The following is a 21,689-nucleotide window of genomic DNA, read 5'->3' as shown; positions in this document are numbered from 1 at the left end:
ATAGTAACTGCACACTATACATCATTAGTTTAGCACTAACTCTACAGTAATAGACTTTAGGAAGCAGTTTATAAATACAGCTTCAAACGCTGTATTCTTGACTTGACTAAATTGTATTTTCATGCTTTGTTACTGATTCATTTTTCATTACTACATTATGTATTGCATTATTTACAAACTATTTGTATATAAGAGTAGTTGGTGGTTTTTAAGATAATTCAGAATGAGTTAATAAATGATTAATAAACTATTCAAATGAACATTTATACATGTTATATTCAGGCAGTAATTGTAACCATGTGTGTTAGTAAATGCTATAATAACACAACTTCATGCAGTTTTGTGACCTAAGGACTGTTTATAGTTGATAAATCCCTTATAAATGACAATTTAGGGCTCAGTATCTAATGAACAATAAATCTTTGCAATCTTATTAAAAAAATTCTGTAAAGTTTAAACATTGGAAAATAAAAATACAACATCATTTCAAAACAACATAATTAACAATATGACAATATTCATTTCTGTGTTTCTGTGATGTTTGCACTGTACAGTAATTTTATATTTTGATAAGATTGCAAAGATTTATTTTTCATTAGATAGTTTCATTTGTGTATCTTGAAATTAATGAAAAAAAAATATATATATATATATCTTCTTTGGCCTTAGTCCTGTATGATTGCGGGGTCGGCTCTTTTTGGAACAAGTCCTTCAGTTTTAGACTTGTCCATATGATAACGACTTTTTTACACCTTCCGGCCAGCCTGTCATATGGGCCTGTCACACTCATACACTACGGACAATTTAGCCTTCCCAATTCACCTGTAGCATGTCTTTGGACTGTGCCTTTGCACCCGGAGGAAACCCACACGAATGCAGGGAGAACATGCAAACTTCTCACAGAAATGCCAACTGAGCCGAGGTTCAGACCAGTGACCCAGCGACCTTCTTGCTGTGAGGCGACAGCACTACCTACCGCGCCAATCACTCCCCCTTTTAATTTATTTATTTTTTCTGTTTAGAATATAGCTGAGATTTTAATTGTCATTTATAAGGGATTTATAAAGCATTAATAGTCCTCACTTTAGATTAGCTCACAAAACTGCATGAAGTTGAGTTCATAAAGCATTTATTAACAGACAGAGTAACCATTACTATATGCCTGATTAATAAAGATATATAAATGTTGGGTAACACTATAATAACTGCACACAATTAATTATTTATGAAACATTAGCAAATAGTTAGTTGAACGTTTGTTAAGCATTAACGCTACATTAATAGACATTAGTAAGCAGTTTATAAATTATATTTATAAATATAAATTACAAATATTATTGACTTATAAGCACAATTATAATGTGCTTAATGATTGTTTTCATACTTGGTAAATAATGCAATACTTAATTTAGTAATGAAAAATACATCATTAACAAACCAGATATTTAAAAGTAGTTGGTGTTTTTTTTCTTTAGATAATTCAGAATGTGCAAGTAAATGATTAATAAACTATTCAAAATAACATTGATAATTCTTATTATTCAGGCATATAATAAGTTGTTTAGTATGTTAATAAATGCTTTATGAACTCAACTTCATGCAGTTTTGTGATCTAACCTAAAGCGAGGGCTATTCATGCTTTATAAATCCATTATAGATGACAATTTAAGGCTCAGTTACATTATATAGAGGAAAAAAATGACTATTCATTTTTACTTATTACAAGATGCTCAAATGAAACTGTATCAAATGAAAAGTAAATCATTGCAATCTTGTCTAAATATAAAATTGCTTTACACGTAATGTATTGTTAAATTATTATATTGTTGTTTTATCAAATGATGTTGTATTTCGACACTCCTGTTATTCAGCAATGTTTAAAATTTACAGTAATTGTATTTGTTTAGGTACGATTGCAAATACTTATTGTTTATTTGATACTGAGCCTAGCAACGCAGTGGCACAGTAGGTAGTGCTGTCATCTCACAGCAAGAAGGTCGCTGGTTCGAGCCCTGGCTGGGTCAGTTGGAATTTCTGTGTAAAGTTTGCATGTTCTCCCTGTGTTAGTGTGGGTTTCCTCCAGGTCCTCCTACATGCGGTACAGGTGAATTGGGTAGCCTAAAATAGTCCGTAGTAAATGAGCGTGAATGAGTGTGTATGTGTAAGGATGTGTCCCAGGGATGGGTTTCAGCTGGAAGGGCATCTGCTGCATAAAAACGTGCTGGATAAGTTGGTGGTTCAATCCGCTGTTGCGACCCCGGATTAATAAAGAGAGAAAACCAAAATGAAAATAAATGAATGATTCTGAGCCTTTAATTGTCATTTATAAGGGATTTATAAAGCATCAATATTCCTCACTTTAGATTAGATCTCAAAACTGCATGAAGTTGAGTTAATAAAGCATTATTTAACATGCAGAAAAACGTATTATATGCAGGGCTCCAAACCGGTTCAAGGAACGGAAACGAAAAACAGAATCAAATGACATTTTTTAGGAACAGAAACGAAAACCGAAAAAAAAAGATCAACTTTAATCGTTCTGAACAGAAACGTTTACAGTTAAACGGTTAATAATGTTATTTTATCATTCTCTTTATTATATGAATTTGGGAGACAAAAAGCATTAATTTAAAGCATGTGAACAAATGCGACGGTGACGCTCGTTTTTATATAAACTATAAATGTCTGGCCGTGATGCGTATTTAGGCCTATGCCAGTCTATAAAAAAATAATGTAGCTTAAAACACTTTAAAATTTTAGAGAACGTAATAAAGTTTGCACAACCAATGTTTGGTCTTAATAACCTGCCCATAATTAAACGTCATGTAGCCTACTTTTTGATTACTTGACCAGCGGATTAATGGCAGCACCAGCGGATAAACGAGATCTGAGCATAATAGGTATGACCAATATGTGCATAACCAATATGCAAAGTCAAGAGAGTGCACGACTGTCTAAAAAAGGGTAACGTAGCCTAAACTGCGCACACTTGATTATGTAATGTGTGAAATCGTGGACGCATCTCAAAGAGCAAAGCATAACTTATTAAATGCCCATGCTTAATCGGTCATCGATAAGGTCTATCGGTTTTAAAGGGTTACCGACAATAAATCAATCGAGTAATCGTTAGCATCCCTAGTTTAATCAATGAATGTGTTAAATTTAATATTTATATTAAAGATGAATAAGGCAAGAATATGATAATGATACTTTTTAGATTTTTACACCTACAAAAATATCTTGTGGTAGTGCACTTGTTTAATAAAAATCTTTGTAAATAGGTTATCTGTAAAAAACGCAATCAGAGCCAATGACATGTAGAAGTAGTGTTGCCTAAACGGCTATTAAATTTCTAATAAAATTAAAACCAAAGTATAACTCATTGCATTTTTCGTTTGATAAAAATATACAGAAACGAAATAAAATCATAAGGATGCTAGTTTGTAATTTATGTTAATAATAATAAAATGACATGCTTAGACTATAAGCTTAACGGCTATACGCTGCCAATAGGCCATTAATAAATATTATTTTACTTTGAACTGGATTATAATGTATATTTTACAATAAAAACTAAATATAGCATGTCTTACTGTCATTTAAAACAAGTAATTCAAAATACACATCAGAACTGTAGACCTGCAGTGGGTACACTAAATACAGGGGGTGTTGGTCAATCAATAGCCTACAGCACATAATTGAACTAATTATGATGCTAACTGTAATTTAGCTCTTAATATAGGCCTACGATATATTTTCTGGTGTTTAATTTTGCATGGGCAAATAGCAGTATAGCCTAAAGTAAATTTTTTAAAAAGATTATCATTTACCCTACCTGTAGCACATGTGAGAGGTGGATCTGCAGCAAATTCACTTACACACTAAGCTATATCTATTTAATTTATAACAATGTAAACTTGACGTCACAGGCCATTCATCTTTGAACGCAAAAGGCATTTTTAAGTGTCCTAACTTGTCTGCTGCTGCATAATGGGATGTTTCTTTACAAAACTGTAAAAGTGCGCTTTAGCATGTCAAAATGAAAGCAAACGTTCAAAAGAGTTCTGTGTTTTGTCAATTTTACTAATATTAATAATAATGGATATAATAAATTTAAATAATAATTGCACTGTGCAGTGTACTAAATATTTTTATTAGGCTACATAACTGAAAAACTATTTCATAACAATTTTCATAATTTTTATTGCTATTTCATATTATACAACATCTAAATGTAGCGCCGGGCCTGCGCTCGATACCAAGGAGTGGGGCTGTGTGTAGCACCTTTAAACAGCGTGTCAATCAATAACCAAAAGCAAGTTCATATTATAAATATATCTTTAATGATACTTATTGAAAATTCATTTAATCTTACCCCTCGTATAGATTTTTTAGTTGCACCATTAAAAAACAGAGCACTCTAGAGCCCTGCAATACTTTGCAATTAAATAAAGTTTTTTTGTTTTTTTTTTCTAGAAAACTTTTTTCGGAATATTTTGTCTATTAAGGAACGCAAGAACAGAACCGATAAAAATATAAATTCTGCTTAGAGTAAACCGATTGGATTTTCTTTTTTTTCTTTTTTTTAGCCCTCATTATATGCCTGAATAGTAAATGTATAAATGTTCATTTATATAGTTTTTTTAATCATTTATTTACTCATTCTTAATGATCTTAAAAAAACACCAATTATTCTTAGACAGTTTGTAAATAATGCAATACTTCATTTAGTTATGAAAAATGAATTATAAACAAAGTATGAAAACACAAAAATTGAGCACATTACACATGCTTATAAGTCAACAATAGAGCATCTAGCTGTGTTTATAAACTGCTTACTATTAATGTAGAGTTAATGCTTAACAAATGATGTCTATTTGGAGTTTTGGTGGCTTGGTTATATGATGAAGGTCTCTGTGCATTTGTGGGGTTCAGTTCTTTATAAATATATTTTTAAATATTTTTAATGTTTTTTTTTTCAAATAGTTACAATACGACAGAAACAGAAATAGAACATACTGGTGGGTTTTAAGAGTTTACCCAAAAATGTACATTATATTATTAATTACTTGCCCTCATCTCACTCTAACCCCCTGAGACCTTCATTCATCTTCAGACTCAAAGGAAGATAACTTAGATGAAGTGCAAGAACTCCTCATCCTCCATAGACAGCAAGGGATTGAAACAATATGAAGGAGAGGAATTAATAACAGAATCTTCATTTTGGGGGGAACTAACCGTTTAATATTGTTTGCTATTGCACTTAACTAAATGTGTATGCAGACATGGAAGAGTTATGTGGAAGCTTGTTATACCCAATGAGAACTGCTTTTAGACATGCAAGAGAGTTTCATGGATTTTGTGTTTACTGTTTTTTTGTGTTTAAAGGTTTTATGGAAATTATTTATAATAAATATAACATTTATTAAATCTATTCTGGACCATTTCCTGATTGGATCTTGAGGTTCCTTCTGTATTCAAATTACATATTTTATAAACTGACCTGCTCTTCAAATTAAAATTCTAAAGCAGTTTACTGTCAAATTACTTGATTGAGGTTTAAAATTTAATATTAGTAAGGGTGCTGATCTGATCCCCACGTTGCCTAAAAACCGGTAATGTGTGTGTAGACCTGGTCCTTACTTTGACTAAAAAACGGTAATGTGTGTGTAGACCTGGTCCTTACTTTGACTCAATACCGGTAATGTGTGTGTAGACCTGGTCCTTACTTTGACTCAATACCGGTAATGTGTGTGTAGACCTGGTCCTTACTTTGACTCAATACCGGTAATGTGTGTGTAGACCTGGTCCTTACTTTGACTCAATACCAGTAATGTGTGTGTAGATCTGGTCCTTACTTTGACTCAATACCAGTAATGTGTGTGTAGATCTGGTCCTTACTTTGACTCAATACCGGTAATGTGTGTGTAGACCTGGTCCTTACTTTGACTCAATACCGGTAATGTGTGTGTAGATCTGGTCCTTACTTTGACTCAATACCAGTAATGTGTGTGTAGATCTGGTCCTTACTTTGACTCAATACCGGTAGTGTGTGTGTAGACCTGGTCCCTACTTTGACTCAATACTGGTGATGTGTATCTGGAACTGGTCCTTACTTTGTCTCAAAACCAGTAAAGTGTGTTTAGAATTGGTCCCCACTTTGTCTAAAAATCGGTTGTGTATGTGGCGGACCCCACTTCTACACAAAACCTGAAATGTCCCCACAAGTGACCACTGTGTCAGGTCTAAAAAAAAATTTGCGGAATATCCAAAATCTGAAGTGATTTTATGAAATAGTTTGTGTTTTTGTGTGGCAAACTATTTTTTTTATGTCTCTAACATCATCAGAAAGGGCGGTCCCCATTACGTAACCACCGTGACAGGTGACCCCCACAATGCACAAAAACAAGTATGTGTGTGTGTGTGTGTGCGTGTGAGCGTGTGCGTGCGTGCGTGCGTGCGTGCGTGTGTGTGCGTGTGTGTGCGTGTGTGTGTGTGTGTGTGTGTGTTTAAAGCAGTGATTACATTAACGGCTTAACCTGAGAAAAATTCTAAAGCATAATACTGGTAAGGTCAGGCAGAAAGTAATGTGTAGTATGAATGAAATAAGCACAGCCTTCTGCGTCTATCATGTCACAATTATCATGTGACCTTTTTATTGCTTTTTTTACCTTTCACAAATCCTTTCCCATCATGACCTTATGCGATAGTGAATTGATTTATTTGCACTTAAGAATGCTTTGCTGTTTTTTTTATTTATTATTTTCTAACATTTTATGTGTACGGACATACTTTGCTACTCGCTTCACATACTTTTTTTCATCCACTACTGTGTATAGTTTAAAAGAAGCCGGCATATTTTGATGTAATGTTTGTCTACATCAGTCTTCTTGATGGACAATATGACTTCAGATCAAGGGTCTCTGCCTTAGGAGTGACACACTAATTAGTTAAAGATGGATGTGCCCAGGCCACACAGTCCACATGTGTGAGCTGCTTAGATGAGTCGATCACTGAAAATTTCTAGGAATAATGTCAATTCTAAAGCTTAGCATTCATTCACAGCCCATAAAGTGCCATTATGAGAAACATATGGGTTTAAGCAATTACAATATGAAGTAACACAACAAATATGGCTCAAATATGATCTCATTCACATTCATGTGAACGTTACAACATATACATTCAACATCGTCACGGTTACCACATGCCTTATCGATACCCTTAGTACCCACTTGTACTTCTTCTCCACCTGTGCTGGGTCACATGAAGCTCACTGTTCTTTTCTCTGGGCAAAGGGTTCATCACAGGGTGAGCTGTCTGTCCAACAGCCTACTCAGATTTATCTACTATTTGGCTAACCTTGCTCTGAACTCACCCCCTGAGATTTGAGCTGACTTCTCCAACACACATGCGCTCCATGACACAGTTTTCATGTCCTGATCCCACTCTCAACAGTGTCCATCATTGCAGAGAGACATGCCAAGACTCATTCGTCAGTTTTTGCCATTTGCGTTATACAATATTTTCAGTGATTATTCCCCCAGCCCCAGAACGTACGTTGTTTATTATTTTCTAGAATTTTCTTCTTTGTTTCAGCCACAACATGTAGGGAAGAATGTGAATTAGTAATCATGTAATTGTAATGGCTGTTTTGTGTCTGCTGTGTCAGTTTTAGCCTCAAGTGTGCTTTGATAACACTCCATTGTCTTTAAGACTGTAGCAGGGATGCACAGCACGGAAAGAATTTGAGGGAAAGAAAAAAACATCTGCCGTTAGATTTGATTTTATGAGGTTACATAGTCTTAGATCTCGCATCCAAATTGGCAAATCGAGGCGTAGGAGAAAATTGTCAACAGACTCTGCATTACCTTCCCATCTGTTTGGTGCGATACTGCTGTATAGTCAGCGAACATCAATGGCGAAGCTGAGGAGTACTACATTTGTCTATTAGTTTTCCAGTGGCTGACCCCTCTCCTGTGTGCTTTCCTGTTAAGCAGAGTTAGTGTTATGACAACCCTGCCTAGTGCACAATGAGCTCACGATTGGCTGGCCTGCAGTGGTGGAATGCTGACCATGAAATGCCTGTGAGTTTTGGCAGAGACAGAACAAGCACACTGCCAGGGACCAACACTTCCCTGTTTTCAAACCCACACGAACACCCACAAAATAACACTTACCCCAGTTTTTTTAAGATCAAATACTGTTTATTTTGAAGTTGATGTTAATATGAAGATAGACATGCGGGAATTACTTTTAAAATGTCCCATATGGAGCGAGGCAGTGGTGCAGTAGGTAGCGCTGTCGCCTCACAGCAAGAAGGTCGCTGGGTTGCTGGTTCGAACCTCGGCTCAGTTGGCGTTTCTGTGTGGAGTTTGCATGTTCTCCCTGCCTTCGCGTGGGTTTCCTCCGGGTGTTCCGGTTTTCCCCACAGTCCAAAGACATGCGGTACAGGTGAATTGGGTAGACTAAATTGTCCGTAGTGTATGAGTGTGTGTGTGGATGTTTCCCAGAGATGGGTTGCGGCTGGAAGGGCATCCGCTGCGTAAAAACTTGCTGGATAAGTTGGCGGTTCATTCCGTTGTGGCGACCCCGGATTAATAAAGGGACTAAGCGGACAAGAAAATGAATGAATGAATGTCCCATATGGCAAAAAATATAGATAAATTGTTTTTGGCCAAGTATATTGTAGTAAACAGTAGTTTAAGAAAATGTATTGTTGTTTAAACAAAAATATATTGCAAAATGTTAGTGTTGCACAATGTGTCAGAGGCTGTATCGTTATTGGTCAATAAATGCTTATTTTTTATGTTAACATTATTGCCCAATTAAAAATAATTATTTTAAATTATTTAATTATTAATAATAATTAATCTGCTCATAAATTATGGATGATTTCCACCAATTTAATTACCACAAGAGGAAATAATCTTTAGAATTGCAGTTTTTAATTAATTCTGAGAAACATCTACTGTAGGCGTTTTTAGCCAATTTTCTGCAATAATTTATCCATCTTTTTTATTTAGTTTTTGTAATCAGGCTTAGAAACAAATCTTGGCACAATGTGTATTTATCACCCTACAGGTATATCCTAGTTATCAGTTTCCATATACAAAGAGTTCTCCGTTATCGATATTTATCAATAGTTATTGGCCAAAAATACCATATTGCTGCACTCATGCAAAATGTTCTTAAAGAAGCAAGAAAATACATTTCCAATCTTTACAAAAGTGGACAAGTTTTATTTTATTTTAGAATAATGCAAAACATTTTGACTGAAAAACAATGGGCATTTTTACATCTATATCAGTAACTTTTTTTAAATATATATATATATATTTGCTGTATACAGTTGAAAAGTCAAATTGCATTGACCTGTGCTACAAATGTTTTTTTTTTAATCTGTGAAAAACTATAAAATCTAAGAGCAGCCTTTTAGGGGCCCTTATGAAAAGTTCAGAGCTTTCTAAAAAAACATTTTCCTTTCAACAGTCTGTGCTCCCTGTTATCACAGTATTTGAGAAACATTTTCTTCTACATGTCTTTGTGCAGTCCAGTATAGGGCAATCAAATCCAAATTCATCCATGTAAGACTTGCAGACATAACAGTTCTTGGGACAACAAGCCATCTCGATTCGCTCATCCCAATGACTGTTTCATATTCATCTTTTTGTGTCCACAGTAAAACAGAGTGATGTTCCTGGACGTAGTACTTGCTTTGAATTAAAAATCAACAGTCAAGCAGCTCCTGAGATTAAGTCCGTCCTTTAAATGTGTTCATACAGGTGTAGCTTCCTGAAAACTTATGGATCTCTTCCAGAGCAGACTGGGGCAGAAGGCTGAGAGGAAATAAACAAAAAGTTGTAGCCAATTATTATTGCTGAAATCTGAGTTTGACTGCATTTGTCACATATACAGAGTTGTGCATATGGAAATTTATTCTCACAAGGTTTTAAAGGAACAGTTCACCCCAAAAAAATCTAATTCTGACATTGTGATCATCGTCCACTTCTTTAAAACCTGTTTGAGTTTCTTTCTCCTGTTCAAAATATATATTTTGAAAAATTTTGGAAACTGGTAATCATTGGCTTCCATAATAGGAAAAACAAACAGATTCAGAAAAACAGAAACTCAAAGATGTGGAACTGCTTAAGGTTGAGAAAATGGTAGGTAATTTCTTGTATTACTAGCATTATTCTAACAAGTTGTTGGCATGTTATTTGCAAACACAAAATGGAATAATTTGAAACATTAGCATATTTCTAGCATGATTTAACACTGCTAGCATGGAACAGCACATTTAGGACATGGTCCTCCTAAGACTGGGGTCTCAAACTCAATTTAGCAGGGGGCCATTTCAGTGACTGACAATTCATAAGAGGGCTAGTTTAACATTAAAGCACAAGAAAAAAAGTGGAAGCCTGACATAATTGATGCATCTTTAGGACAACAGACATGAGGTTTTTATTTCAAGCTTTACATGTCACCAGTAATATTGCAAATCAGCACGTTTATCGTGTCACAAATCAGCTGTTGAAAGATTTCTGTGGTTGTTTTTTGCATGGCCAAGCATTATACACACACACTCAGTCATTCTTCTACAGAGTATATGAGGTCAAAACTCTAGCTTTTTGTTGTTGTACATATTAAAGTGGTAGTTTAAATTGTTATGAAAATACTACAAGTAATAGGCATAATAATTAATATTCTGTACTAACCAGTTGTATTGTCCCAATAGCGTAAGAACAGCAGAAAGCAACTTTAGTGACTTTGCTGGCAATTGTTCTTCTCAATATCTTTCTTTTTTGTTATAAAACTACAACAAAGAGGGGGGAAAGTATGTATATATTCACATTTACTTTAACAAGTTTAATTCAATCAGCAGTACAATTTTACTTATAGTTTTTCTGCAAATCTTAATATGCATTTGAGGATAACCTATTAAAAAATGTATTATCTGAATGCAGGACATTAAATGTCGACCAGGTGGCGGGTCAAAACCACATGTGGATAGACACGACTGCACAACAATAATAATGATTCAAAAATATATGGTTTGACGGACCAAATCTTATTATATTTTAAATGTCAGTTGTGGGCCGGAGGGAGGAGAAGGGCGGCCCATAAATGGCCTGCAGGCCGGCAGTTTGAGACCCCTTTCCTAAGATGAATAATAATTTCCTCATTTATGAATAATAATTTATGACAAACAGTGATGGTCTCACCTCTTAAGAATGACAAGAAAGTGCATGGTCCATGGCAGGACAACGAAGGCAGTGTTGGTCCTAACTGCATCCACAGTGCGCTCTGCCACCATCTCAGGATTCAGAGGAGGAAACAGCTTAGGAAACCTAAAAGATGAGTTCGGAAATAATTGATTGATTGATAGATTCAGTCTAGATCTTAATGGTTATTGATACCAGCAGCAGCTCATTACCTCACTCTCATGCCCTGGAACATCTCTGTGTCTGTATGGAAGGGAAGAACTGTAGTGCATCCCACTCCAGGACAGTCCAGCAGGCCCAACGTCAAGCTCTCCATGAAGGCATAAGACGAGGCTTTGGACGTGCAATAGTCGATGGCTCCAGGGATAGAGGAGAGGGAGAGAATGGAGTTAATGCACACCACGTGGCCGTTGCACAGCTCCAGCATGCGAGGCAGAAATGCTTTCGTGGTCTGTGGGGGAGACAGACACAATTACACATTGTTCGGTTCCCTCTATCATCTTCTGGAAAATCCAACAATAACAATGAGAGCTTCAGAACCTCAGGGTCGAGAATGTGTTAATTGTCTAAGATTCTCTAGGCTACCTTCAGTGAAAGTCAACAAGCATATTTTAGTAGAAATATGAGCCTACGTTCGATGTTTGATCGGAGTCAGATGGTGGCTACAAAACTCTGTTTAAAATGGGCTTTCAGAGAAGCCATGTGGTTGAAATTTAGATGGTTTTTGAACTTATTTAATATTAAGAATTTACAATGTCAGTGTGATTTAGCACTGTGCTGACAGATTTTATCAAATTGCTAACAGGTTTAACAAAGGTCATGTTTTAGCTTAATGCTAGAAAATGTATTAAATTGTTGGTATTCAGTGTTTGATCTGAAACACAATGCTAGAATGTTTTGAGCACAATTCAGTAATGCTTGTATTAGCATGTTTTAGCATAATTTAACAATGCTCACACATTTGTTTTCAGGTTGTAAGCATGATTTACAAGATTAGTTTTATCAGATTATAGCATCCTTAACACTGCTAATTTTAAGCACAAGGCTAGCATATTCACACAATGTTATTCAATGTTTAATCAATCAGGTACATGCAGACCTTGCATGATCTAACACAATGTTAGCATGTTTTAACAGTTTGCTTGCATATAATCTTGGATGATTTAGTATGCCTAGCATGTTTCACAGGTTGCTGCTATGGTTTATCAGTATTGACAGGTTTAATCAGGTAGCTAGCAAGATTCAAAACTGCTACTTTCTTAGGATGCTAGCATAATTTAGCACAATGGTGGCATTCAGTGGATTGTGTGACACAATGTTAGCATGTTTTAACAGTTGTTGTCAGCATGTTTCTGGCATTTAAACCAATTCTATCATATTGTGTTGCGTGCATGTTTCTAAATGGATTTGACACAATTATTGCATGTTTCAGCAGGTTGCTAGCATATAATCTTGCATGATTTAAAACATTCCTAGCATGTTTTGTTTCGCAGGTTGCTACTATGGTTTATCAGTGTTGACAGGTTTGATCAGGTAGCTAGCATGATTCAAAACTGCTGTCTAAGCTAGTATGATTTAGCACAATGGTGGCATTCAGTGCTTGACCGAGTTGGATGATGGTTTCTCTGTGTAACACAATGCTAGCATATTTTAGCAATTTTTAAGTTGCATGCATGTTTCTATGTGGATTTGACACAATTCTTGCATGTTTTAGCAGATTGCTAACACAGTGTTAGCATGTTGTAACAGTTTGGTTGCATGGTTTACTATAATTTAACACAATTATAGTCTCATTTAACACATTTCACAAGTTGTATTTGGTTGGTAGCAGGATTTAACATTGCTTAATGTTTTAACACAATGCTAGCATGATTCAGCACAATTCTGGCATTCAGTGTGTGATCTGAAGTCTGACAATGGCTTCTCTGAAAAACTATTTCAATCTGGCATTCGAAAACGGCATGTGTTTGAAATTAGAGCAACAATAAACTACAGAAATACTCAGCGTGAGCTACTACTGCAGCTAAAACCTCAGATGATCAGCTCTTTTTCTCTTTGACTATGAATATGCCCTATATAGCATGACTGCGTATCCTAGATCTTCCGAGCAGTCAGTTTTTCTAACTTATTCTTTTCTCCTTGTTTTTTACGGATCATTCCATTGCTTTTGTTTGCGAGTCTCTCTTGTATTTTTGTCTCTGACTGTTCTATGTGAGGAATGCGGTGTTACTTTTTCTCTCTTGGCAAAAACATGCTAAAACGATGAGGAAGGCTTCCAAGAATTACAGCATGCCAAGTGACTTAACGTTAAGTAACTGAAAAATGTTCTGCAAAACACAAAGGAGTATCTGGAGTTCATGTTGGGTTCAGTGAGCGGTTACTGTAGTACGGCTGCGCTGTAAAAAAAAAAAAAAAACTGACAGCCATGAGAGCAGTGTGGAAGTCAGAATATTGATTTGTCTCTTACCCAGAACTGTCCAAGGGTGTTTATGTGCTGAGTCTTCAAAAGTGCATCATCGTCACTTTCCATTAGACTTTTCCCATGGACAACAGCTGCATTATTTACAAGAATGGTGACATCCCCGACCTGTGCAAAATTAAATGATTTTACTTTGGAAAAAATGTATACCAAGATAGATACCAAGGCTGAAAAAATAGCCTAAAATTGTCCAAAAATATTTAGTAACAATAATGATGAAAATAATATATAACAACAATGTATGAAAATATTTCAAATAAAACAGTATAACAAAGCACTTGTTTAATTAAAGAAACAATAATAGATATTACATCAACGGGGGAAAAATACATAAAATAATACAATTTAATATTAATACTTACTCCCAGGACTATTTATATCGAAATTGATATTTAGCTGCACCATGTTGGCGTTGCTTAACATCTCATTTTTATGATTTGGGTCATTAGCCCATAGCTCAACCCCCAACTTACAGGAACAGGACATGCACACATACACTATGGACAGTTTAGCTTTCACAATTCACCTATAGAGCATGTCTTTGGACTTGTGGGGGAAACCGCAGCACCTGGAGGAAACCCACGTGAACACTGGGAGAACATGCAAACTCCACACAGAAATGCCAACTGACCCAGCCAGGGCTTAACCCAGTGACCTTTTTGCTTTGAGGCGACAGCGCTACGCTTAGATATTGCAATTATAGAAATTAAATAATATTAAAGTGTAATATATACATTTTAAATTTTAAATATAAATAATAATGTAAATAAAATGTTAAAATAAAATATAATACAATGAAGTATAATAATAACAACAACAGCAGCAGTCAATTTATATTATATTATATTATATTATTCATTCATTCATTCATTTTCTTGTCGGCTTAGTCCCTTTATTAGTCGCCACAGTAGAATGAACCACCAACTTATCCAGCAAGTTTTTATGCAGCGGATGTGCTTACAGCACACACACATTCCCTTACACACTCATACACTATGGACAATTTAGCCTACCCAATTCACCTGTAGCATGTCTTTGGACTGTGGGGGAAACCAGAGCACCCAGAGGAAACCCACGTGAACACAGGGAGAACTTGCAAACTCCACACAGAAACGCCAACTGAGCCGAGGCTTGAACCTACCTGAGTAGGCGACAGCACTACCTACTGCGCCACTGCTTATATTATATTATATTATATTATATTATATTATATTAAATTATATTATATTATATTATATTATATTATATTATATTATATTATATTATATTATATTACATTATATTATATTATATTATATTATATTATATTATATTATATTATATTATATTATATTATATTATATTATATTATATTATTGTGCCATGCAAGGAGAGGGTCTTCAGCATTATGAGATTAAAGGAAAACTAATTTTGCCCCTAGTGGCCAAAAAGGCTGTGAAACATAAAATGACAAATGAGATGAGCTAAAGATTCATTGATTTATATACCTGAAGATGCAGTATTCTTACCTTTTCCCTGAGAACTTTTGCTTGCTGGTAAACCTCCTCCCTGTTGCCCACATCACATACAAAATAATGGCACTCAGTTCCAGTCATGGAGATTTCCTCACAGGTCTCTTTTAAACATTTCTCTGTGCGGCCCCACAAAATCACCTGAGAGAGCAAACAGATCAAACACATGATTTATGTACAACAAATGTCCAATTTGCAAGTCAACAAGAGTGTGAGTAGAGGAACTATTTCCAGCTATGTGATGTTTTACGCAGGATTGCTCCACACTGATGTATAGGTTGAGTTCTGTAAGGAGTATTTCTTTATCGTTAGCTTTAGGGAGAGCAAGTGAGAGTGATAGAGGACAGGGTCAGTTCACTCTCTGTCTATTAGATCCATCACTCCACAAGGTCAGCGAGAGGTAATGAACACAAGGATGAGCTCGTCTCCTCCCCAGCCTGTCAATCTCAATCTAGCTCATAAACAAACATACACACATAAAACGGTCACTCGCTCTGACCTTTGGAGGAACCCTTCAGTACTCCAGGCCTCTCAGGGGAGAGCATTCGTGTGGGGTGAAGCTCACAAAACCTGTCCAGATTGTTTTTTGGGGCTTTGTGACCGAATGTTATCCACCTATTTGAATCACTGTAGTGGGAAAACAATTATTGTTTTTGAAGAATGGATTAAATAAAATTAATAATTTATTATATTATATTATATTATATTATATTATATTATATTATATTATATTATATTATATTATATTATATCAATGCTTTTTTGCCTAAAGCAATGTAATGTAATGCCATAAAAAAAAGTAAAATAAAATAATCTATGAATAAAAATTATCCAAAATAATAGCAATAAGAATAAATAAACAGTCCGTCAAGGAGTTTTTTGTTGTTGATATCAATAAAACATCATTCTTCAGCCTTGCCTATGGATTGGGCTGAATGAAAAGAAATGTGTTAATTTTAATTCATAATTGCTAAAACTGGCTTTATTAAATGCAGTCCTAAAATCGGCTATATAAAAATAAGCAATGCAACGGATGCTTTCTCATGTGCCGAAAGAGATACTGCCAGCCTCCTGTCCCAACAATGTCACAAACAGCACATGGTGAGTGTCCCATTATCAGTAAAAGTTCAAGCAACAGAGCCACCAGGAGATAGGCAGGGGCAGCCCAAGGCCCCTTATTAGTGCAGGCCCAGTGGGGTCAGACTTGGGCCAAAGCCCAGCTGGGAGCACGAGTCTCCATTCACCTACAGTACACCTTCCCAACTTTACTCCTCATGCATGATCACTTACAGCAATTAAGTCTGTTCTGCTCACCAATTCTGCATTTATTTTAATTAGAATAGCAAAAAAAAGTGAATTATAATAATTGAATAATATCTAAAGAATTAAATCACACTGGAGACTATATTATGCTGTTTTGAATAACAAGAACACTGAAAAAATGTGTCTGCAAAATTGTTGCAAACAATTTGTACAGTTGAAGTCTGATAATGTCTTGGATGTCTGATAATATGTTTTCTTCTGGAAAAAGTCTTATTTGTTTTATTTTGGCTAGAATAAAAGCAGTTATAAATTTTTAAAACACCATTTTAAGGTCAAAATTATTAGCCCCTTTAAGCTATTTTTTTTCTTGAGAGTCTACAGAACAAACCATCATTATACAATAACTTGCCTAATTACCCTAACATTCCTAATTAACCTAGTTACGCCTTTAAATGTCGCTTGAAACTATAGAAGTATCTTGAAAAATATCTAGTCAATTATTATTTACTGTCATCATGGCAAAGATAAAATAAATCAGTTATTAAAGATGAGTTATTTAAACTATTATGTTTATAAATGGGTTGAAAAAATCTGCTCTGCGTTAAACAGAAATTGGGGAAAGAAATAAACAAGCTGTTTAATAATTCAGGAGGGGGTATTAATTCTGACTTCAACTGTATGTGTTGAATTTAAACAAGCAAATTATTTTAGTAATGTGCAACTTAATTTGTTTAAATTCAGCCCAACTGTTTTCAAGTACTTAACTTTAAAAAAATCGTAAATTCACGGAATTATCTTTGAATCATTTTGTTCAGTGAATAAATTACATTTTTTAAATGCATTTAATAAAAAAAAAAGATGTTTTAAATTGTAACATCTCACAGTTTTACTGTACTTTTAATGGAGTTTCAGCAGTGGGACCACGACTCACTTTGCCTCCTTAACCAATCACCTACATCCTAAAACTTATTTAAGGCAGACCAGCCCTCTTGCACTGTTCTTCTCGTTCTCTCGAACCCTCCCTCTCTCCTTTTAATAATTTGCTTCTCATTAACAATCCTTATAACCCTCTCTTCCCTCCTAGGTTGAATTAGGGGCTACAATCACCCTCACAAAATATTACAGAAACGGGACCCCCACTGAGTCTTTGGGCATCATCATAGGATGCCCGATCAACCTACCTACCTGTTCACTGTTTATCCCTTACGTCCGTTCACCTTTATCCCACTGTTCCCTTACCATTCCTTTCATCCCTACATCCCTGCAATAACATCTAGGTCAAAGTGTGGCATGGTCCTTGCTGGTGAAATTAAAAAATGCAGTCTTGGTGAGCAGAATCAGCTCTTTAAAACATAAAGAATTGTACTGATCCCAAACTTTTGTTAGATGTATATTTATATGCAATGGGAACTTTGGGTAAATTTATATGCATTCAGGAGATCTGAATGATTGGAATCCCCTTATAGGGAAATAAAAGTTATATCAATATATAATTAATCAATAGACAAGCAAGGAGCTTAACTTGCATCTACTTGACTTTTATCCGCAGCCTCGGCTCCTTTGGCTTTCTGTTTGATTCTTTCCCTCTGGGATTAAGCAGTAAGAAGCCCACACAATAACACAAATGACATCATCAGGCCTACTCCGCAAAAGCTGGCTGACCTGCCAATGAACTTGGTTGTGGTAACCAATCTGCAAGGTGCTTCTCTGCCTACTACACCCCCTTGCAATTGATCCATTCACACACCTACACACGCTGAGCGCACATTCACCCGCTCACACGCACGCATGCCACGCTGTCAAAATAAAACAGCTATCACTGACAAGGCTACCAAGCTTTTACTCCATTCTTGAAGGACGGATATAATGAGTTGAAATCAGTTGGTTTTAATCATAATAAATATCACGGACAGCTCATCCTGGATGCCTCACTCAGAGTAGGGAAGTATATGAACTTCCCTGGAAGGTTAAAGAGTCACACATGATTTGAGTTCAACAAAACAGCCTTGCCTGTCAGCGGCCCATTGTTGGGCATTTGTAAAGACATAAAAGCTTAGGAAACACCTGTGTTTGTGTGCTGGAGGAATATGAAACAGAGCTCAAGGCTTCAGATGAGGGCAGCGACAGGTCACTGTACCTTCTGTTGACTACACTGGACCGTTTCAAAGTGTATTTACATAGCTGAAAAGGTGTGTTTACTGCTATGTGAATAATTCAGATAAACACAATTGTTAGTAATGCAGAAACAATAAACCCATTAATAATGCCGTGTAGCTCACAGTTTGTCACTTAAATGGACAGTTACCCTAACAATTTGCTGTTTTTTGTAGGCTATTCACCCTTAGGCCTTCCAGGATATATGGCTTTTTTCATTAGTAGAACAGGTGCTGAAACTGCTCCTTAGTGATTCATAAAATGCAAGTCAATGGTCACTGGCATTTTGAGAGTCAAAAAAAAAAAGAAAATACATTCAGCCAAACTAAATTAAACTCATGGCTCTTGATGATACACGGATGTCTTACAAAGAAAAGTATTGGTCTGTGCATAAAACTGACCATTATTTGCATTGTTCCCTTAAATCCTCAGCATCCACAAATGGTCTCCAAAACGCTTGAGTGCAACCTCAGCATGTGCTGGTAAACTCATACGTGAGCTGATAAAAGTTAAAAGTAATAATGTTCTGTTTCTCACACACTAATTGTTTCAAAAGATCTCATTAGGAGCCTTGGGTATTAATTTTGTGTTGAATTTATTTATTTATTTATATTTAGCCACTGATTTATATTTGATCAATCACAATTTTCATATTTGCGAACTGTCACGTAATGTATCGGCACTTGTGAACATTTCAGTGCAGAATATTAAAACAAGCGCTTATTTTCACCTGTCGTCAAACTCTAGTCGCGTTCGTCAGAGCAGGTAGGCACGCGCTTTCAACTAACATAGTTAAATAAAAGACAAATAGCTTCGTTGTGTATTATTCACCTATAGTTTTACAAATTTAACACACACACTTATATAAACGTTTGTTAGACAAACGTTATGTCAAGCTATCCGCGTTATAGTGGCGCCAAATTACAAGTTGCGCTGCGCGAGTCCAAACCTCTCACTGCGCACTGACACTTACGCGATCATTTGAAATAATTGCTGCATTAAATATTTATGAACACGTTCAACAGGCAAATTCCTTACAAGTGTGAGCAAAGGGCTAATTTATAATGTGATTGACACAACAGCTAAACTACAAGTGGCAAAACATCGTAAAGAATGGCATAATATAACACCACTCATGCACGAGGTATAACTTTACCTTTCTCGCTCCTTGCTTGGCAAATTCTTTGGCCAGGTGACGGCCGATTCCTCTTCCACCTCCAGTGATGAGCACCACGTCAGTGCCCAGATCTCTGCGCTTCTGGCGCGTGAAGAAGCGCACGGTCGCCTTCAAAATGCTGAAGACAATCTGGAAGGGGAAAAGCAACGCGCAGCCCAACACCTTCATCTCCATCATGGTTTTCAGACAGTTCAGGCTTTCTATCGAGTTTGAGGAATAAAGCAGCTCGTGAGTAGGGAGAGTGTGTGTAACTTGTCAGTTGTCATAAGGCACGCTGGAGAAACTGGAAACGAGTCCTGCTTTCCTCGTCCTAGAAGTTTAGAGTCTAACAGAGGTCCATCAGTGTGCCAAGTGTCTTACCTACAAAATCTGCGAGTGAACAACTGTCACACAAGACGTCTCCCCCCCTCTCTCTCTCTCAACCACACACACTCTCTCTCTCTCTTTAGGAGAATGGTTTTAGAACATCGTGTCTCCGTGCGCTTTATTTCAAGAGGCGGGACGGGACTTTTGCAAGTGTCGTTAGTAAATTGAGAGACAATTGGTGAAACATTTATTCATAATTTATGCTGCACTGTTATCCTCTCATTATATGTGAAGTCATGCTGATCAGCGTTAAAGACTTAAAGGAACTCATCATCGTGAACACTGTTGGGGGTCTCATTAGTAATGTGCATGTATTTTGTCACCCAACTTTTTCGAGCACCGGCAACGCCGCATTCATTTAGCACATCTCTGCAATTTGATGTTCCACACGGACTTGCTCTGAAAAAGTGAAGTGCACTTAAAAGGATATTCAATGGAAAATGAAATTCTTATCATTCACTCACCCTCAAGTTGCTTCTATTCATCAGCTGAATTAATACAAAATATATTTTAATTATGCAGTTCCAGGTCCTCACCGATTTCCACGGTATAAAAAACAAAAAGCTAGTTCTATTCTTTACATAAATTTCCTAATAATTTTTATTTTGTTCACAGAATGTTTTCGGTTGCAAAACAATAAAACCTAAAAGAATTTAGAGATTTTCTGGTAACACTTTACAATAACAGTACATGACGAATCATGTGTTAATATGTAAACTAAACATTACTTTATTATGAACTAATGATGAGTTAATGTATGCGCTAACCGTGAACTAACTTTAACTACAACACATGAGTCACATGAGGTCATCTGTGAATAATGGCTATCTTAATTACTTTTTAGTACATGATTGTTTTTTTAATTAATGTATTAATTACCACATTAGTTTATGCTTAATTTAACCATCATGAACGCATGACATGTTAATATATAATTGTCATGACTTTTCTTGGAGGGGTACATCATCATTAACCCATTCTTAACTACTCACGAACTCCTTATGCACATCCGTCCAGTGTGTTTACACTGGATAACAATGGAAAAGTGTTCTGTCAACATCAAAAAGATTAAACACAGGAGTTTATGAGTAGCTAAGGATGAGTTATTGATGATCTGCCCCTCCAAGTAAAGTCGTGATGTGATATAATTATACATTAACAGCTTATGTGTCGTGTTGGTTACATTTAGCTTAAACTTAAATGTTAATTAACATTAATTAACATCATGTACTAACAAGTAATTAAGGTGACATAATTTACACATGAACTAATGTGACTCACATTGTAGTTAAAGTTAGTTTCCGATTAGTGCACGCCTTAACTCATCTTTAATTCATAATAAAGTAATATTTAGTTTACATATTAACACACCTTTATTCATGTACTGTTATTGTAAAGTGTTACTGATTTTCTTTTGGTTCTTTAAAAAACAAATTAAGTTAGGGGAATGTTATACGTGTATTTACTGGGTGTTTGACCAGAATTTTCATTTAGGGTGAACTATACTTTTAATA

At 35.7% G+C, this 21,689-nt stretch overlaps 1 protein-coding gene and 1 long non-coding RNA gene across 2 annotated transcripts in view; one reads left to right on the top strand and one right to left on the bottom strand.

The window, feature by feature from the left end:
• The window catches only part of LOC141380488 (uncharacterized), a 49,212-nt gene that overhangs the window by 11,101 nt on the left and 16,422 nt on the right, over window positions 1-21,689 (top strand). The window lies entirely within an intron of this gene.
• On the bottom strand, window positions 9,227-20,158 carry dhrs3a (dehydrogenase/reductase (SDR family) member 3a). Its single transcript, NM_001003477.1, is given in 6 exon segments — window positions 9,227-9,839; window positions 11,226-11,351; window positions 11,438-11,676; window positions 13,693-13,812; window positions 15,213-15,356; window positions 19,789-20,158. Coding segments are annotated over 6 exon segments (909 nt in total). The 5' UTR covers window positions 19,984-20,158; the 3' UTR covers window positions 9,227-9,754.

Source organism: Danio rerio, chromosome 23, assembly GCF_049306965.1.
Source record: "Danio rerio strain Tuebingen ecotype United States chromosome 23, GRCz12tu, whole genome shotgun sequence".
NCBI lineage: Eukaryota > Metazoa > Chordata > Actinopteri > Cypriniformes > Danionidae > Danio > Danio rerio.
Note: the sequence above shows the minus strand (reverse complement) of the source record. Positions and strands in the feature narration are given on the sequence as shown.